Consider the following 22,678-nt stretch of genomic DNA (forward strand, 5'->3'; position numbering starts at 1 on the left):
GAGAGAGAGAGAGAGAGAGAGAGAGAGAGAGAGAGAGAGGCTAAATACCACAAATAGCCTCTATACGAGTAACATGATCTTCAAAAGCATCAGCTAAGTAGACGATAATTTAAAAATCTTTTTACTAAATACTTTAATCGGCTAAATATCCGCGTGTAACAGAACCATTACAAGCTGAATATGACCTTCATACGATACAAATCCTTATGCACTTGCGTACATAAATAACTAAGTCAAATTAATAAATTTGAAAAATACACATCTAATAAAATAAATAAACCAGACTATGTGACCAAACGAGTTAATTTTAAATATCCTAACACCAAACTAGAGAAGACAAATAAATTCATTCTAAAATACCCAATGTGTACATCTTAAAATACCGAGCTAAAGTATAACTAAATCCTAGAACACTACAATTTTAAACATTAAATCTTCACAAAGGACTGAACTAATTACTTTACAACACAACACAATAAATAACTTTTTAACAACCACATGTATATCATCATAAACCACCACAGTACAGTAATATGAAGTAAAGTATAATTAATGAATAACCATAAGACTAAGAGAGAAGAGTCTTCAAATGAAAAGGTTCAAGATTAAAATCAAATAAACGCCCAGGAATCTCTTAGAACAAACAACCCTGCATAAAAAAAAAAAAAAACGGCACGTGGGGGGGGGGGGGGGGGGGGAAATCCAATTTCATATTCAAATGGTCCACGTGTTCAACTCCCTCTGCAGGGGACGCTCGGAATAGAGAAAAACGTATTAGAGAAAAAGGGTCGATTTTGCATAAACCGAAAGTAGGTAAGAGGACATCGTTTATCTGGCTTCATACTTGTCTTGGATTTAACAGGGGTGAAGAAACACTTTAAAAATTACTACAACAAACATGGAATTATAAAAAGCCACTATTTTTTGAAAGCATGAGCACCTCTGAGTGCCTTTTTATAAGAATACTCATAACACTATTAAAAGGACCTGAGAGAGAGAGAGAGAGAGAGAGAGAGAGAGAGAGAGAGAGAGAGAGAGAGAGAGAGAGAGACTAAGTACCACAAATAGCCTCTATATAAGAGTATCACGGTCTTCAAAAGCATCAACTAAATGGACGATTTTTAAAAATCTTTCTACTCTATATTTCAATCAGCTAAATATCCGCGTGTAGCAGAATCCATTACAAACTGAATATGATCTCCGTACGATACAAATCCTTTATCACAATACCATGCATAACGTGCAGTGTAAAGGTAACCCACACAGGTTAATATAGGTTGCGAATGTTCCAACGAATGAGTGGAAATCTCTGCTTTTGTGGGTCGTGAGAGAACGAAACGACCAAGCCCTGATAACAGCTGAATGCATCCAGCCAGAGATATCAGTACAGTGGAGGATTTAGGTTTTCTAACAAGTGTTATTTGTTCGAAAAAGACTTTACGTTGTAATAGAGTCTGTCTTAATTCTACATTTCGAAGCTATTTGCTGGAGTGTGCTTAATCATGACCTTTCATTTTGTTAATGCTTCATCAGTCCTTCCTTGTTTATATTTGTTTCACTTGCGCATGTTTTAAAAATAACTGAAACTGATCTTACATATACACTTACGTTTGCTTATGTAAAAGTGTAAACAAATATCCATGATGGAAAAAAATACGGCATTTCCTCATCGTGAAAACTCTATAGAACGGAATTTCATGTGGACATTTTATAGCAATAATTCTCATATTGGCCTAAGGAAGATACCAATATGAAAGGAAACGATAATATGGGTCTTAATATGTAAAGAACACTTCGAAAAAGCTCCATTAGCATAAATACCTAGGTAATACTGCGTTAGTGGAAAAAAATAATAAATAAATAAATAAATAAAAGACCTCGATAATACTTCAATACATAGCTAAAGAATAGTCCATATCGATTTACATTTTCATGTATTTTATCCACAGGCATAAGTAGAAATAACACCGTACCACCTGCCCAATGGGGGTGAATTTTACTGGTCTGCTGGTATGGTGGCTGGCGTCGTGATATACTGCACAGATGTCAGGGGTTCATGGCTCTCCCAGGTTTCATCCAATATCATCATAATTGCGATAAACCTTCATATGGAGATAAAAGAACCCATCCCAAGTCTGTTTTGAAGAAGTGGCGTAGCGCAAGGGCAAATAGTTTTAACTCGAGACGAAAACAAGAATCAAGAATTGGAAGAACAGGTTGAATTCCATACACGTCTTGTGAAACTTGGTCACCCCCGTTTCACATGCATATTAATTTTGAAAGTGAAGGCATATTTGGTGAATGAGAATATACTCATAAATGAGATTCATATAACAACAATGTATACAAATATGCAAACACATGATATATGTGCGTGTGCATATATATATGTATGTATATATATATATAATATATATATATATATATATACACAATACATACAGGCAAATACACAGGTATATATATATATATACTCGCATATATTTACACGAAAAATACATACGATATATTTTTGGTGAAAATAAACTATACAAACACACACACACACACACACACACATACATATATATATATATATATATATATATATATATACTATATATATATATATATATATATATATATATATATATATATATATGCAAGGCCTTTCTCTGTGCCTATGTTGCAAGTGCAGTGCAAAATAACGGAAAACCACACATCCTACCTACAAGCCATCCCTACATATTAGCATATGGTGTAAACATTCCAATTATCCATGCAATTAAAACTGCCCTTGGCTATTCTCTTTGTCAAAGGGATGGGACGGCGAGGCCCATACACGAGGCCTGTATATAAAAGACGATGTTAGACAGAGTTACTGTGTCATAAGTGTTCACACCACATCTGGAAGAAGGTGAGCGCGGTTGTAGGTTGTGGACAAAGACTTTGATTTCTTTGGAAGTCGCGGTTTTAACGTAACATCAGTTTCAATAGCGTTTTCTCCCTTTAATGCTTCGCTTTTCTGCTTCATATTATTATTATTATTATTATTATTATTATTATTATTATTATTATTATTATTATTATTAATTTAGTTGCTTTCTTTTTTACGGTTACTTTCATCTTGATCACTGTTACAGTGCCGCAGGTCTTAAATTCTAAAAATTATAGTTGCATAATTGTAGTAATAATTCTTAATTCTAAAAATCAGAATTACACAACTATCTGGTCACCGATAGGCATTGATTCTACATAAAACAAATACTATAATTGTTATTATTTTCACAATTCTCGCTGTTGTTGCCTTTATTATCTACACAACTTTAATTACGGTTATACTTCTTACAACACCCATGAACTGTAGTTACCATTTTTATATGAAAGATTATTGCTAGTATAATAATGTTAAGGACGAAGTAATGATCTACTTATCCTTCAGTTGGTAAAGGAATAATCAAATTAAGAATTGGTGAACTGAAAGGAACTATCAATGGTGGTTAATTCAAGTCCCCTAATTTCTTACGCATTAAATATTCCTACGGCAAGGCAGCTCCGGTAGTGTAAATAAAATTAATAAATAATAGTTTTGGACGTGACATCAAGTGAACAGACGAAAGTCATGCACTACTGTGCGTAACGATGTATTTCTTATGCACGAATATTTATACATACACACACACACAATATATAATCATATATATATATATATATATAGATATATATATATATAATATATATTATATTATAATTAAATATTTTATAATATTATATATATATATATATACACATGCATACACATATAAATATAAAACACATATATTAATACACAGGTATTGTTTATGTCTATATATATATTATAAATATATATATATATAATATAATTCTATATATATATATATATATATATATGTATATATTACAAACGTACGTGAACGTATAAACATATATATAGCATTAGCACGCACAGATGTAGTCCATTACCTCACTCCACGATTTTATCAAAATGCCAAACATAAACGTCTTGAGACATCCGTCTGCTTCACTTTCTATCTAAAAAATTTCACATTCCATAATTCTCCTGAAATCTACTTTCTAAAAGCTTTTATCTCTTGCAGCAAAATGAGTCGAGCTGTGATTCTGATATCACTGGCGGCCGTCGCCATGGCCCAGGAGGAGTTCTTCGAGAAGTACACTTTCACGAAGGTGAGTACAATATTGAATAAAAATAATCTTCTTGTACGACGATTTATGCGTACATTTTCCTGTTTCATTCATTTGTGCTCATCCGTTCAATTTCCAAGTTGAATCTTGTAGATTGTAACAGCAATTTTTTGTGTAAATTAATACGGTAAAATATTTTTCCATCTTAGCTAAACCCTGGCGTAAAGTCGTCTGTACTATTAGATTTACAGAAAACGATTCTTGACATACAGGGAATTCAAAATTTAATTTATTTAAACTAAATTTTGAATATAATGGAAAACATTGTCAATACCGGTATCCTTCAATCTGAACACTAGGCAATAATCATATCAATATAGAAAAAAAGTTTAACTTTTTTTAATAAATATAAAAGAGCACATAACGCCTTCCACTAAACAATATACTGGTCTACAGTAGTATACAGCGATATACTCACTAAGCCCCCTGCCTTTACTTGCGGTTTTGTTCAACCAAACTGCGATTATATTCACCACGGTCATCCTCAAAGCCACAAAAATAATTTTTTTTTTTTTTACGGTCGTTTCAGTTCTAATTTACCCCAAGAGAGTTATCTTAAAATTTTTTCTAGTCAACAAATTATCATCATCACTTTTTTCCGTTAATAATCGTAATATCATTACTTTTTAATCAATAATCGTACCAACAAAATATCTTCATCACTTATTGAAATTTTGAATATATATATATATATATATATATATATATATATATATATATATACACACACACATATATATATATATATATATATATGTATATATATATTCACTCAGACCTACTCCTTCCTAAAGGTTACCTACTATATGCTTACTCAACTCTCACGTGTATTCCATTAGGCATTCCTCTTCATGTATGCAGCATTTCACTAATATTTATGAATGCTTTTCCTCCAAAGGTCATGGCAAACTGCTTCGGAGAAGATGTTTATTACGACTACCTGGCAAAGGTTGGCATCGCCCAGAGGGAGTGCCAACAGTTTCCGGTGTCGAGCCTGCATAGCGTTGATTACACTTACTACTCGAAATTGGTATGTAATACTTCGAGGAGGAAATTAATATGTTGAATGTTAATAGAAGTTGTACTTTCCAACTCGATATTGTTAAGATACAAATCCCGACATTAAATCAAGTTTATTTTCAGAACTTGGAATTGGTAAGCTGGATTTCACAACTCTAAATCGACAATTTTAACAAATTGAAAAGTAGAGATTAAATTACATTTCAATCTACACTGATAAGTTACATTTCTCAACTCCAAATTGTTAAGCTAAATTTCAAAACCAAAGATTTCCTAAATTTTGAATGTCTAGACTCGAGATTAGTCAGAATTATCTCTATACTACAGAACAACGAGTTGTATTTTACAACCCGCAATTGGTGCGTTGATCTTTACAACTATTCCATTCGGCTTCCAGTAAATAGAGAAATGAAAAGCAACAAGTGCGGCTCCAATAAATAATCCACAGAGAATTATAACAAAACCTTTTCATTTTCAGGGATACCCCGTGAATGCAGGAGGGCAAGCTTTGTACCATCAGTACCCTACACAATATTTGGGAGTCAACCAGCAGCATTATGGCATCCCACAGACATACCCACAATACCACTACGTGAAGGTAACAATATATATTTCTATACTACTGTGAGTTTGAACATGTGATTATATAAATGTCTATAGTAAGAAATTTAATGAATTGCTCAGCTCTCTTTAAAAGCGTTTAGGTGGGCCATAAACTCTCAATTATTAGAAATTCATGAGTTCCTCAACCGACAGGGCAAATTGGAAATATTAAAACTAGGGAAAAAACTTTAATAACATTTCCTTGGAAAAATGAGTTTTGCCAAGTAAGATTTTCAAAATGTCATTACTATTAGCAGTAATTTTGCTAATTATAAAAAACGTATATATTTAATTTCTAAAGGAAACCTCTAATTTTCAGTACAAAAAGTCACACAAAATTGGTTGTAATCTTGGATAAATGAAACATGTACGTTTGTACCAGGAAAACAAAATACAATTCAAACCACTGAAATAAAATCTCTTCGACATTACATTCAGTTGGCTTCGAACTTCTATCATGACAACTGAGCTGCACTTCAATGAAGCTCATTTATCTTTCAGAAACGCCAGGCTGAAGGAGAGGCACCAGTACCAGCAGAAGAGCCAGCAGTAGCAGTGGATCCCCCAAAACAACCCTTCTTCGATCAGTACTACATCCTGGATTCCGTCAACAAGGTCATGGCTTCTCTGAGCAACTACACCTGCACACTCCACAAACTTGGCTTTGTAAGTAACAACGCCCAATTTACCTTTGCATTCAATTTAAAATGCATCATATGATAACCTAATCTTCAAGAACGAATGCCATTAAAACCCATTACAGACAGGTGACGTAATTCTGTGGTCATTAATCAGTTAAAGAACTTTAACCATCAGTGTTAAAAGAAGCAGTCATTTTCTTGTTATTTTCTCACGGGTTTCCCTTCTTTTCCAGGGTCAATCAATTACGATTAATTTTTCACTCATCTGTTGCTTGATCCACGAGTCTTTCATTTTGCGGTGGTTAAATAATTTTACTCATCTCTCTCAACAGATCGATGAATATCTTAATCTGCACGCAGCCAATTATGTCGAATCATACAATCAGCTGCCAATCAGTGATGGATTGAAGAAAGACCTTGCTGATGGAATTAACCACTGCGTCCAGCTGACAGTAAGTAAACGCATTATTTCCTCTTTATTAACGTCCATTCTCTGTAATTACACTCGAATCAAGATGGTCACTCATACGTCAACGACATCAGTGTTAGTTCTATTGCATGTAATCATCAATATATGATCTCTAATCTCAACCTCCATCACTCCAGTACTGTCTACCTCTGGAGAGGCTCAAGTCCCCCCTCCCCCTCAACCTCCAATACCTCCTGATGGCAATGAAGTGCGAGAAGGAAACGAGGACAGACGCTTGCTTCAAGGACGACCTCAGGAAGAACATCAACGAATTCGACCTCTCCTTGTTCCCCGAGGACGACACCGTGGAGAGCAAACTGAACAAACTATCCGCCATCGTCATGGAAGCTGATTCTCTCAACGAGCTGGAAATTCTCTAAAAGGGGGACTGTTCTCTCATGGTTCTCTTCTTGGATAATGATGGAATGCGAGGGATCAACTACTGTATAATCTGAGGCTCAAATCTGAGAAAGTATATGTCTGTAATGATCCTGTCTAGTCCAGGTTTTAACCCCTATGGCTGGTTGGGATATTTCTCTACAGTTTCCGTCTAGTTCTAACAACGAACCTTCATGGCTGTATGAGACCTGTCTACAACTTTCCTGTCTAGTGAGGGTATTAATTACCACAGCTGGACGGGATAGCAATCTAAATTGTTCCTGTCCAGTCCAGGTATTAATCCTATTGGCTGGGTTGGATACCAGTCTATACTGTTCCTGTCTAGTCCAGGTACTTCATAAGATGTATGATTTTCATGTATAAATATTGTGTATAATTTTGTATAACAAGTTTGCCGATGCATGTTAGCGACTGTTTTATTCCACTATTTCACCAAAACCCTTTCACCAAAACCCAAATAAAAACTAATTGCGTCCAAAACAAAATCAAATGTATACAATGTATGCGTTTTAGTGAGGTCAGTTTATGTTTAAGCGAACTATTAATACTTTACGAACAAAGGCATCCTTGGAGAATCGTATATTTGCCCTTAATTTTCCCTAATAACTGTCTACATCTCTAAGGCTTTGGTCTTCAAGTAAAGGTCATAAATCTTAGTCCTCATTAGACTTCCTTTAAAAAGAGAAAGCATCAAAGGAGATTCTTGAAATAAATGCCATGAACTGAAACTACAATTCATGCCGCAAGATGGCACCATCGTCACCCTTCTACCGGTGCTATTTCGGCAAGTATTCCACTGATTTGACGCCAGTTACTCATATTAATTGAGCAATCAGTCAACAGCTCCTATGAGCAGAGGAAAAGTTGATCCTAAGGAAATGATCAATTTCGAATTAATTTGTTGGAAAATTTTCTTTTTCTACCTCTGCTATGAAGCACTGGAATCATTACTTACTTTCATTATTATCAATATTATTATTGTTTTAAAGCTTGACTCATACAATGAAGATTTATCGCTTGGTACGAGGTTATACTTCACTTTTTATTTTTCAGTACTCCTGATCTAGGAAATAAAAGTAAATGAAAGAGTACCATGGCTATATATTTATATGCATACATATATATATAATATATATAATAATAAATTAATATATATATTATATATATATATAACATATATAATATACATATATATCATACATAATAAATAAGTAGTATATATATATTATATTTATACTATATTCATATATAATATAATTATATATACATCTATTATATATGTAAATTTGATAATACTTATAGTAATATATTTATTTAGTTATCTGATACATACACACACAAAACATCACTTGGTTTCCCAGAACAGGGGCTAATTCCGAGAGAGAGAGAGAGAGAGAGAGAGAGAGAGAGAGAGAGAGAGAGAGAGAGAGAGAGAGAGAGAGAGAGAGAGAGAAACCAACGTACCCTTCAGTTACCGAACCGAAGATGAACGCCATACGCAAATAACCTCCATAACATGAAAAGATTCTTGCAACTGCAAAGGAGGGATATCAGCAGTGCGACGAATTGTCTTGCAAACACTGAGCCGTTTGACGTCAGTCTAACAAACACTCTCGCCTCCTTTCTAGGTCTCCTTCTACCCCACCACCTAACAATTCCGAATTATGAGCTATTTTTCACAAACTCATCATCCTCCATTTATTCCACATGGCAGAACCACATCAAAATAATGTTTCCATTTTCTCACTTGAGCTGTCCTTTTCAGCCACTCCCACCCACGTATCTCCAGATTTCTCATCTTCAATTCTAAGACAAAATGGTGGGAGTCGTAGATTAGTGATTGACACGTGACTGTGTGTGTACATGAGTGTATGAAAAGGGCAAGACTAAAGTTTCTCCTCAGAAGGGATTGAAACAAAAGTATCGAAGTAAAGAGTAACAGAAAAAGTCGTAGCAGAAACATGACCCAGTCAAAATAATATCAAATAAGAACAAGGAAACGGCAAATTCATCATGACACAAACATCGACATCCCCTGAATTTCTGTTGCAATTATGGCAACCCAGACTATAGTTTTATTGACAGTTCCGAGGACTATGGCTCTAAATAGATAATTACAAGGGAGAGTAAACGAATCCTCAGTATTGTAACAAAGAGTGGACGAAATCTTTAAATTAGTTCTCTAATTAATCTTTAATTACTTGAGTCATTATAAGGTTAGAATTTGTACGATGTATTCCTCACAAGTGTCCCAATTAGGAAGAGCAGTCCCTCAATGGCATCTTAATGAAGGAAATCACTTGAAAATTACCCTGATCAGAAGGTGGTCTTATATCGTTTAATTATACTGGTAGTAATTTAGTATTTAAACATTTCAATAAAAATATGTATATACGTATATATATATATATATATATATATATATATATATATCTTATATATATATATATATACATATATATAATATATATATGTGTGTGTGTGGTGTGTGTGTGTGTGTGTGTGTGTGCTGTACTACTATCAATAGCTTATGCTCACTTATAAATACACGAACCAATACATACATGCATACACACATACACATACAAACACACACACACGCCCACATACACATACATTTATATAATATATATATATGCATATAAATATATATATATATATATATATATATATATATAGTATATATATATATATATATATATATATATATATATATATATATATATATATACGCATGTGCTTATTTCGTGTACATTTATTATAAAAACAAAGTGTCCCGAGGATCCAGTCTTAACATCGGACCAAGTACTTAACGATGGTGATCCTACTGATTTCTGATACCATAAAGGAGAGGGACAATATCTTCCGAGAGACCTTTAAAGTGCATCTCTCAATTAAATGGAACTGCAATTGGGGCTGGGAAGAAGGCTAACAGTTAGAGCAACAAACAGTATTTCATAAACACATACGTTATCTTTAGCTATACATATACATACACACATGCACTATATATACATACATACATACATACATATATATATATATATATATATATATATATATACATACATATATATATACATATATTTACATACATTATATATTACTACATACATACATATATATATATACATATATATATATATATACATACATATATATATATACATATATATATATATATATATATATACACGTGTGTGTAAAATAGATAAAACTGCTGGAATTTTATCAGTAACATTTATCACTTAATTCCACCCAGCATTCGCTCATTTTCATCACAAAATTATAAGAACGGCGTTAAAGGTTGCGCTAAGTATTAATTAAAAAAAAAAAATGGTCGATACAAAAAATAAAGAAAACCCAAGAACGGGCAAGTTCACTATTATCAGTCTAAAACGAGTAACGAAACAATTTACAACAGCAAAATTAAATTAACACTGTGATATGTACAAAATTTGAATAACGATAATCGGAGCAATGTGATTCATAGCCATTAAAGTCACCTATTACATCCACCCTCGGCTGCAAAGCTCACCTTCGGTAATCATAAACCCAGCAACTGGAATGAATAGTCAAGTTTAACTTCATACCTCGTTGCCACAAACCGCTTCTTGCATCAGACTGTTAAAGTTTTACTTCAGTATCACTAATATTTTTTTCTCTACTACATCCGGGCTTGGTACAGGCACGGTCACAGAATTATTGTAGTTATATTAGGATTCACTTTCAACTGAACATTATACTTTTTCTTACCTCTCCTTCTACGTTCGTGCCTTAATCTCGCGTTGTCTATCACTCAAACAAGAGCACACGAGTGCGTATTATACTCGCATTTTAAACAAGGCAAAAGAAATTAATTTGAATATTTAAATCATATGACCACCAAAGATGATCTATGTCACTATACTGTAAAAACAGGTATCCGAGGGAAACATTAAACAGCAGTTATCTAAAAAAAAAATAATAAAAAAATAAAGAAATAAATAACACGGGGAGGAAGAAACGTCAAATACACACCAAACAGTGCCTTCTATCAGAAAATTGTTTTACCGTAATCTCACAACATAAAAAACTTCCTCGGGCCATGGTAGATTTAAATCTTTTATGAATGACGTTCAAGAAGGATATCTTGATTCTCTCTCTCTCTCTCTCCAGAATTTAGTTTTGTCTTAAGTGTCTCGGTATAGCCGAGCAACGTTCATAATAGCGTTAGAACTGAAGAAATACAAATAAAAGAAAAATCTCGCAAGATGCAAGCAGGTTACAGAATATTCTTCAGAAACCCATCTGAGCACTTCACAGTCAAGAAACACGGCTGGCAAACACAGGCAGTTCTGGTAATTTTGTTCTTTAGAATTTCATGCCGGTGATGCCACGCAAAATATAATATGCTGATTACGCTTAGTAAATCTGAAGATGAAAGTCAGCTGACATTCTTTACCTTCTTTCTGTGTCCACGAATGAAAACGTCGTGTAGACTATCGAATAAAAGAAAAAAAATTATTACCGAGAGAACTCTAGACGTAGAAAACGCAATATAAATTTTAGGCGATATCCATATTACATTGAAAAAACAATCAAGCGCCAGATATGAGGCACTTGAAAAGAATAACATAAGGATATGAGACTTTTCATAAATATTAATTAATCGAGTTCCTCGTTGGACGAGTGGATTTCGCGCTCGGCTACCAGTCCGGTGGTCCTAAGTTCGATTCTCGGCTCGGCCAACGCGGAACTAGAGGGATTTATTTCTGGTGATAGAAATTCATCTCTTGATATAATGTGGTTTGGATCCCACAATAAGCTGTAGGTCCCTTAGCTAGGTAACCAATTGGTTTCTAGCCACGTAAAAACATCTAATCCATCGGGCCAGCCCTAGGAGAGCTGTTCATCAACTCAGTGGTCTGGTAAAACTAACGAGAGAGAGAGAGAGAGAGAGAGAGAGAGAGAGAGAGAGGGGTGGGGGGAGCAGATTGCCTCCTTCATTCCAGAAAACCCAAATCGCATATCTTCCTAGAAGTCATCCCTGACGATCGTCAACCTACTGCAGTCAACAAAGCGAGAACACTCACTCACCTTCCCCAAGATGCCGATCCCAAGGTAATGAGGCCGACGACTCTGCCGGCACTGGAAAAAAATATCCAATGTCAATAATATCCTTGGGGTAATTAGAATTTTAAATTGCTACTCTACTTATTAGATCTTAGTTACTCAGCCGCACTGAAAATTTTTTTTTCAAATACTTTCCACTGAGATCCATTTGGTAAATTAAACTTCAATGTACTACTGACAAACCATATTCAAGTATTTATTATGTAATGACTGAATATGTTTGACCCGCAATAAAATTCATCTAATGGACGGATTTCACTTGAAAATGCTTTGGATATATATATATATATATATATATATATATTATATATAATTAATATATATAATCTATATAATATAATATATAATGCATTTAAGCTACAAATGTCCTTTAATATCTAATTCGCTCTACCTCGGAATTAAATATATTTCCATATATGTTAACCGAAGGGGAATTTATTAGTCGATAAGAAATGGGAGCAAACCATGGATCCAGTAATTCAGGGCACACAATGAAGTGTGCAAATCATATATATATATATATATATATATATATATATATATAGATATATATATATATATATATATATATATATTATACATATATATATATATCATGATTAGGCATAGGCAGCAGGGTCCAAGAAACACATCATAAAGGCCATAGATATAATACGTGTCGTACATGTTCTTTGTGCACCTTCAGTCTGTAAATGTAACAAAAATCGTTAAAATTTACAAAAACTATCTTAAAAATATAGTTAAGAGAGAAAAAAATATTTTAAAAAATAATATAACTTAAAAGATTACAATAAAAAGACCCAGTTATATATATATATATATATATATATATATATATATATATATATATATATATATATATGACTGGTAAAAATATTCTGTTATAACAGAATTCCATCTAATAAAAGGAGCCCATAAAAACACCAAAATTTAGAGAGAAAAGTACTATATTTCAGAGACTGCTGTCTCCCTCTTCAGGTACCTGAAGAGGGAGACAGCAGTCTCTGAAATATAGTACTTTTCTCTCTATATTTTGGTGTTTTTATGGGCTCCTTGTATTATATATATATATATATATATATATATATATATATATATATATATATATATATACATATATATATATATCAACACTCACATATATCTATATAACCACGGCTTAAAGATTGTTAGGTGTAGTATACATATATACACACTTTAAGCTGTGGTAACAGTTTCCAGATGACATATGTTTAACTACGTTTTCTGCATATGTTCACATACCTTTATACGTAAATAGAGTACTTAATCTATCGGGATGTTTAGCAATATATTTTTCAAGTTAACTTTTAATATTTGTATCAAAATGTACCACCACGGTGCCGAATGGCCGTATAATATAAATGACACAGGTCAAAAAAAGATGAAAAAAAGGGGGCTATTGAAAGAATGAGACAAAATGCATTTCAACAACACAAGAATACTATTTTTACAGTGAAGCCTGCTGGGCAAGGAACTGCAAAATTATACAACAAAGATATACGGAGTTACACAAATGAAGAACGCAAAGTGTTGAAATAAAAATTTCCGTGGGCAGTGGAAACCGCCATTAACTTTTACTTCGGCGCGGAAATCACCGCAATTTACTGAAGGGCCGAAGAACAAACCTTGCTTATCCTTTCCAACGGCCCAGTTTGTTTGTTTGTTTGTTAATATCACAGCCTGTTTATTGTAATGTGCAATTATTTTGTTCTTTCTTTTTTAATATCTCAGCTTGTTTATTGTAATGTGCAATTTTTTCTCTCATTTTTAATATCGCAGCTTGTTTATGTAATGCGCAATTTTTTCTTTCTTTTTTATATCACAGCACGTTTATTGTGAGGCGTAATTTTCTCTTTCTTTTATAATAACACAGCATGTTTATTGTAGTGGTCAATTTTTCTCTTTCTTTTATAATATCACGACATGTTTATTGTACTGCGCAATTCTTTTTCTTTCTTTTATATCACAGCATGTTTATTGCAATGCGCAATTTTTTGCTTCTTTTTATAATACCACAGCATGTTTATTGTAATACGAAATTTTTTCCTTCTTTTATAATATCACAGCTTGTTTATTGTAATGTTTTTCCCTTTCTTTTATAACACAGCATGTTAATTGTAATGCGCATTTTTTCCTTTCTTTTATAACACAGCATGTTTATTGTAATGCGCAATTTGTTACCTTACGTAGGAAAAATCTGTACTGCACACTCGACTTAAAATCAAATTAAATGTCAACGGTTTCACGATGTCGTAGAGATACATGAATTCTATTATTCTAATATTTATCGTCTTTATAATACACACATATATATAAATATATTACATATGTTAATGTGTATATATATATATATATGTATATATTATATATATATATATAATTATATATAAATAAATATAATATATAATATAATATAAATATTTAATTTATATTTCTATTATATATAATATATTATATATATATATATAGATATATATATAATATATATATATATATTAAATATAATATATATATAATATAATATATAGTGTGTGTGTGTGTGTAATTAAGAAGTATATATTATCAAAATAAATAAAGGTTTACAAATATAAACACATGTCGGCACGACTAATTTATTGCTTCATAGCATGCATGAATGGCTATCGACGCAGGATAGGCTAATCTTCCTAAATATTAATGATACACGCACGCGCACACACACACTATAATATAAAATTATATATATATATATATATATATATATATATATATTATATATATATATGTATATATGTGCCCATATATACTGAAGTATATATACACACATTTTATATACACTTATGCATGTATATGTATATATACTGTAATGTTAGATGCATACATACATATATAAAATATATATATATATACACATCCATAGGAAATAAAGAGAATCAATCATTACTGCCAAAGGCAGAAGACTCAGATTCCCATACAACCATCGAGCTAATTTGCATAATTAAAACTGCCCTTGGATGGCGTCTTTGTCATAGTGGGTGGGACAGCCAAGCCATGGTACTCGCCCAGTATATAAAGCCAATCTGGAACCCTCCAACTCTGTCATAATTTGTCCACCTCATCCTCAAGAAGGTAAGTGGTTAAGCAAAGAGGAATAAATACAGAAATACCTAAAACAGTGATACTATTTAATCAGCAAATTCAATTAGTTCATTCGCATACCATTAAAAGCCTTTAACTTGATGAACACAAAGATAGGGAGTAAATACACGATCTTCAAATTTGGAGAAAGTTGGTTTTCAACTAACTTTTAATTATGCAACGATTGAATTAACTGTACTGACTTAGTTTCAAGGAGAAAATAATTTAGGTACTCTTTACATTATTAATTGTATAAAATGCATGGGTAATGGAACAAATTTCTGCTTTGAGATCGAAAGACATTACTTTCTTAAAATGATTCCACACCAAAATTATAATACACACCCTGTAAATATATTTGGCTACTAACATAATAATAATAATAATAATAATAATAATAATAATAATAATAATAATAATAATAATAATAATAATAATAATAATAATAATAATAATAATAATAATATGTGGCGCCGTGGAGGAGTGGGTTAGGTCGTCAATAGACTTAAGTCAAGTTAAGCAACATTGGGGCTGGTCAGTCGTTGGATGGGTGACCGCTCTCCTCGGCGTTGATTCCTTGGGAAAGGATCTTTACCATAATTTCCTCAGTCTACTCAGCTGTAAATGAGTACCTATCCCTAATGGGGTAGGGTCCAGCTATGGGTTAAATAGCAAAACTCAGCAATGATGGAAAGAAATGAAGGAATAAACGACAACGACGTAAATGGAACCTCTGGCAACAGAGGAGCTTCGTCCGGCAACCAGGTATTCAACCCAATTGTAGGGGAAGACGGTCAGGTACTTGGAGGTCGTCATCCAGCAACTGATCACCACAACGAAAGTAATCAACAGCCTGAGATTGGAGCTACAGAGGCAAAAAGGAAGAAATGGACAAGAGAAGAAAATAAGGAAATATGGAGATGCTACATCAGAAGCAACCCGACGGAGAGAGGATATAGAAGAAGATTGGTCAACATCTGGAATGAGAGGAATAACACCCCCCAAACAGAGCAGAGGCTGGCAGACCAAGTAAGGAACATAAAGAAAAAGAACTGGCTCTCCCCAACAGAAAGAGAAGAACTGGAAAGGGAAATGTCACACGACAACGAATTACACGAAGACGAACTGAGAGACGATGCCACAGAAGACGACAGGGAGGATGAGGTATCAAACAACGACACACGAAGAAACACCGACGAAGTAACAGAGAGGACGGAATGGGTAGAAAAGATTAGACAATGGATGGAGCCAGATACAGAGAGAACAAAAATCCCCTCCATGAAAGCCTACAACAACAAGAAATTAAGGGAGAAAACAAGTGAGGTCAATGAAATAATGGGCCTAATACACACCACCAGTATCACAGAAACAAATAACTTGACATATGCAGGAGCAAGATTAGTAGCAGAACTGATGGGGATTCGAACACCAACACCACCGTCACAACCAACCCAACAGAAACCAAAACAGCAACCTCCTTGGAAAAGACGCCTGGAAAAGCAAATCATGGTGATGAGATCTGACTTGAGTAAACTGAAAGAGATGGCAGAAAAAAGGCTAAGAAGCAAGAAAACAAGGGAGGAACTCAACGAGAAATACAAAGTACAAGAGAGGGGACTAAACAACACAATAGAAGATGTAAAACAGAGGCTTAAGGCCAAAGCACACAAGATCCAACGGTACATGAACAGGAATAAGGGATACAAACAGAACAAACTATTCGGAACCAACCAGAAAAGACTATACAGCCAACTAAGAGGGGAAGAAAAACCACCCAGAAATTCCTGAAGCCGAACCAAGTAAGAGACTCTGGGAAAACATATGGAGCAATCCGGTATCACACAACAAACATGCAACATGGCTCCAGGAAGTCAAGGAAGAAGAAACAGGGAGAATAAAACAAAGATTCACAGAGATCACGACAGACACAGTCAGACACCAACTAAAGAAAATGCCAAACTGGAAAGCCCCAGGTCCCGATGAAGTCCATGGATACTGGCTCAAAAACTTCAAGGCCCTACACCCACGAATAGCAGAACAACTCCAGCATTGTATCTCAAATCACCAAGCACCCAAATGGATGACCACAGGAAGAACATCCTTAGTACAAAAAGACAAGAGTAAGGGAAATATAGCCAGTAACTACAGGCCTATCACCTGCCTACCAATAATGTGGAAGTTACTAACAGGTATCATCAGTGAAAGGCTATACAACTACCTAGAGGAGACAAACACCATCCCCCACCAACAGAAAGGCTGCAGAAAGAAGTGTAGGGGCACAAAAGACCAGCTCCTGATAGACAAAATGGTAATGAAGAACAGTAGGAGAAGGAAAACCAACCTAAGCATGGCATGGATAGACTATAAGAAAGCCTTCGACATGATACCACACACATGGCTAATAGAATGCCTGAAAATATATGGGGCAGAGGAAAATACCATCAGCTTCCTCAAAAATACAATGCGCAACTGGAATACAATACTTACAAGCTCTGGAATAAGACTAGCAGAGGTTAATATCAGGAGAGGGATCTTCCAGGGCGACTCACTGTCCCCACTACTCTTCGTAGTAGCCATGATTCCCATGACAAAAGTACTACAGAAGATGGATGCCGGGTACCAACTCAAGAAAAGAGGCAACAAAATCAACCATCTGATGTTCATGGACGACATCAAGCTGTATGGTAAGAGCATCAAGGAAATAGATACCCTAATCCAGACTGTAAGGATTGTATCTGGGGACATCAGGATGGAGTTTGGAATAGAAAAATGCGCCTTAGTCAACATACAAAAGGGCAAAGTAACGAGAACTGAAGGGATAAAGCTACCAGATGGGAGCAACATCAAACACATAGATGAGACAGGATACAAATACCTGGGAATAATGGAAGGAGGAGATATAAAACACCAAGAGATGAAGGACACGATCAGGAAAGAATATATGCAGAGACTCAAGGCGATACTCAAGTCAAAACTCAACGCCGGAAATATGATAAAAGCCATAAAACACATGGGCAGTGCCAGTAATCAGATACAGCGCAGGAATAGTGGAATGGACGAAGGCAGAACTCCGCAGCATAGATCAGAAAAACCAGGAAACAAATGACAATACACAAAGCACTACACCCAAGAGCAAATACGGACAGACTATACATAACACGAAAGGAAGGAGGGAGAGGACTACTAAGTATAGAGGACTGTGTCAACATCGAAAACAGAGCACTGGGGCAATATCTGAAAACCAGTGAAGACGAGTGGCTAAAGAGTGCATGGGAAGAAGGACTAATAAAAGTAGACGAAGACCCAGAAATATACAGAGACAGGAGAAAGACAGAAGGAACAGAGGACTGGCACAACAAACCAATGCACGGACAATACATGAGACAGACTAAAGAACTAGCCAGCGATGACAATTGGCAATGGCTACAGAGGGGAGAGCTAAAGAAGGAAACTGAAGGAATGATAACAGCGGCACAAGATCAGGCCCTAAGAACCAGATATGTTCAAAGTATGATAGACGGAAATAACATCTCTCCCATATGTAGGAAGTGCAATACGAAAAATGAAACCATAAACCACATAGCAAGTGAATGCCCGGCACTTGCACAGAACCAGTACAAAAAGAGGCATGATTCAGTGGCAAAAGCCCTCCACTGGAGCCTATGCAAGAAACATCAGCTACCTTGCAGTAATAAGTGGTACGAGCACCAACCTGAAGGAGTGATAGAAAACGATCAGGCAAAGATCCTCTGGGACTATGGTATCAGAACGGATAGGGTGATACGTGCAAACAGACCAGACGTGACGTTGATTGACAAAGTCAAGAAGAAAGTATCACTCATTGATGTCGCAATACCATGGGACACCAGAGTTGAAGAGAAAGAGAGGGAAAAAATGGATAAGTATCAAGATCTGAAAATAGAAATAAGAAGGATATGGGATATGCCAGTGGAAATCGTACCCATAATCATAGGAGCACTAGGCACGATCCCAAGATCCCTGAAAAGGAATCTGGAAAAACTAGAGGCTGAAGTAGCTCCGGGCCTCATGCAGAAGAGTGTGATCCTAGAAACGGCACACATAGTAAGAAAAGTGATGGACTCCTAAGGAGGCAGGATGCAACCCGGAACCCCACACTATAAATACCACCCAGTCGAATTGGAGGACTGTGATAGAGCAAAAAAAAAAAAAAAAAAAAAAAAAAAAAAAAAATAATAATAATAATTTTGTTAAGAAATTCACAATTCCGTGAAAACAAATTGTTTAAAAAATATCCACAATTATATATAAAAATATATTTCTATGTAAAAATATAAAACAAAGACTTTCGAACACTTGAACGGTGTTCCTCATCTGTGTGACGTTAAAATGTAATGAAGAGGGTAGTTTCCCTCCGAAGAGCATCTAAAAAGGTGGGCGGGGCGAGAAAATAATAATATATATGTGTATAAATAAATAATAATAATAATAATAATAATAATAATAATAATAATAAGATATTATGAAATTTAAAAATATTTCATAAAAATTTCCATTTCAGGCAAAATGTGTCGAGCTGTGATTCTATTGTCACTGGCGGCCATCGCCATGGGCCAGGAGGAATTTTTCGACAAATATAGTTTCACGAAGGTAAGAACTAAGGAAATATACTGAACTTTTATGTAAATCAACAAATATGATAATGTATTATCCCAGAAGATGCATTCCTTTCTATTGAGTGGACATCACAATGGTTTAGTTACTAGATCAATTAAGGTCACAGAAATCAAATGAGTAACTGTTTTATCAATGATATAATCTTATAATACTCTTCACAGGTCATGGCAAACTGCTTTGGAGAAGGTGCGTACTATGACTACCTTGCCAAAGTTGGCATTGCCCAGCGGGAGTGCCAACAGTACCCAGTCTCCAGTCTTCACAGCATCGACTACCCTTACTATGAAAAACTGGTAAGCCACTTGAAATAATTTTTTACATTATGGAGTACTGAATTTCAAATAAATCTAGTTTATGGAATGTCTGACTTCTGAAGATTCTCAATCAGACATATCGGAGATTATTTATGCATGATCCTTTTAATTCCTTTTAACAATTCATAATAGTTTTATTGACAATTCTTTAGTGAAAAGTCGAAAACTATTACTTCTAACGAAATGTTGCGAATCTCTGAAAATTTGTATAACCTGTAAAGTAATCAATGCAATGCATTTACCAAAATAAATGATCAACTAATTATTTACTTATTCTTCTTTCTCATAGGGTTACCCCATCAACGCCGGAGGACAGCCCATTTACTCTCAGTATCCTTCTCAATATCTAGGAAACGCTGGACATCACTATGGGATCCCCCAATCTTACCCACAATACCACTATGTGAAGGTAATTGTTAAAAAAAAATTTTTAACACAAATGTGCACTCAATTATGGAGAGAAATGTCCGTAGATTTCAACCATCTCCACCTTACTTACAATCTTTGAAATTGACATTTGAAAGCAAACATTTCGATATTGTCAACAAACATCTTACTGGATCTCATGCTTCAATTTATTCAGCATAAATAGAAAGACCCGAAATATGCAGTATTCCATACGGAAAATGAACAACACTTCGTTGATATAAGTTGCAGGTTACTCTTATATTTATCTTATTGATTCCAAAGGATATGCATTTTTAAGAAGTAATTAACAGACCTCTAAATATAAAGATACGATGAAAAAATGCTTCACTGTTTTTTTACACAATTTATATACATACACAGATAAATTTATATATATATAATATATATAAACATATATACATACATAATATATATCCACGTATATCTTTTCATTACATATCATATTTTCACTTTTTAGAAACGCCAGGCTGAAGGAGAAACTCCAGTAGTAGCAGAGCCACAGAAGAACCACTTCTATGATCAATATTACCTGCTGGATTCCGTCAACAAAATCATGGCCGCCCTTAGCAACTACACCTGCACACTCCACAAACTTGGCCTCGTAAGTAGACAAGCCATTTACAAATATTTATCTACCAAATTTCAATATATATATATATATATATATATATATATTATAACTTCCCCAGTATTATACAGAACATACCGACTATGTCACAAGTCTCTCATTAATAAAATAAAATTATAAATAATAATTAACAATAATAACTGCAAACATGCGCGCTTTTTTTTTAAACTAAATACTGTTTCATATCTAAAACAACTTCTTTCGATATATTTACCATAAATCAGGAAGCATGCCATCACCCCGTTACATTTGAATGTATTTATCAATGGTTTTGCATCCTCTTAGCTTTATTAATTAACTGAATTTAGACGATAACTTAATTTTTAGAGTTGCTTCTTAACCATTCACCCATCATATGTTACCCCCAGATCGACGAATACCTTAATCTACATGCTGCCAAATACGTCGAACAATATAACGTACTTCCAATCAGCGATGGACTGAAGAAGGACCTTGCTGATGGCATTAACCACTGTGTGCAGCTGACGGTAAGCCAATACAATACAATAACTTGCATTTATCATCTTCAAACTATTATGATAATACGTGATGGTCATTAAAATAATTCTGAAGAACTCAAATAAATTAGCAAGTGGCATAATAATGATAACATAGTATCAAACATTTTGAAACTTGGGAAAAGTAACCAAGTTATCCTTCTTTTCCAGTACTGTCTTCCTCTGGAAAGGCTCAAGTCCCCCCTCCCCCTCAACCTCCAATACCTCCTGATGGCAATGAAGTGCGAGAAGGAAACGAGGACAGACGCCTGCTTCAAGGACGACCTCAGGAAGAACATCAACGAATTCGACCTCTCCTTGTTCCCCGAGGACGACACCGTAGAGAGCAAACTGAACAAGCTATCCGCAATCGTCATGGAAGCTGATTCTCTCAACGAGCTGGAAATTCTCTAGAAGATTTCCATTGTTGCAACGTTTCCAAGCTGGGCGATGAAGAGTGGCAGACGGACGAGTCGTCTGCTTCTCTGCTGCATCGCCTTGCACAGGATAAGCCTCAGGGACAACGGCCTGTCGTTAACTTCCAATAACTAGTCTCGGATAAGGTC

General features: G+C 34.6%; 1 protein-coding gene across 1 annotated transcript in view; it reads left to right on the forward strand.

The window, feature by feature from the left end:
* Positions 1 to 2,876: 2,876 nt before the first annotated feature.
* Positions 2,877 to 22,678, forward strand: part of LOC135217590 (uncharacterized) — a 49,795-nt gene continuing 29,993 nt past the window's right edge. Inside the window, exons 1-13 of the mRNA XM_064253554.1 lie at positions 2,877 to 2,896; positions 4,098 to 4,185; positions 5,102 to 5,233; positions 5,702 to 5,821; positions 6,328 to 6,492; positions 6,800 to 6,919; positions 7,074 to 7,314; positions 20,129 to 20,217; positions 20,406 to 20,537; positions 20,848 to 20,967; positions 21,445 to 21,588; positions 21,984 to 22,103; positions 22,284 to 22,451. Coding sequence (XP_064109624.1) covers positions 4,102 to 4,185; positions 5,102 to 5,233; positions 5,702 to 5,821; positions 6,328 to 6,492; positions 6,800 to 6,919; positions 7,074 to 7,314; positions 20,129 to 20,217; positions 20,406 to 20,537; positions 20,848 to 20,967; positions 21,445 to 21,588; positions 21,984 to 22,103; positions 22,284 to 22,451 — 1,635 coding nt within the window. The 5' untranslated portion in view covers positions 2,877 to 2,896; positions 4,098 to 4,101. The remainder of the gene's footprint in view (positions 2,897 to 4,097; positions 4,186 to 5,101; positions 5,234 to 5,701; positions 5,822 to 6,327; positions 6,493 to 6,799; positions 6,920 to 7,073; positions 7,315 to 20,128; positions 20,218 to 20,405; positions 20,538 to 20,847; positions 20,968 to 21,444; positions 21,589 to 21,983; positions 22,104 to 22,283; positions 22,452 to 22,678) is intronic.

Source organism: Macrobrachium nipponense, chromosome 7, assembly GCF_015104395.2.
Source record: "Macrobrachium nipponense isolate FS-2020 chromosome 7, ASM1510439v2, whole genome shotgun sequence".
Taxonomy (NCBI): Eukaryota; Metazoa; Arthropoda; class Malacostraca; order Decapoda; family Palaemonidae; genus Macrobrachium; species Macrobrachium nipponense.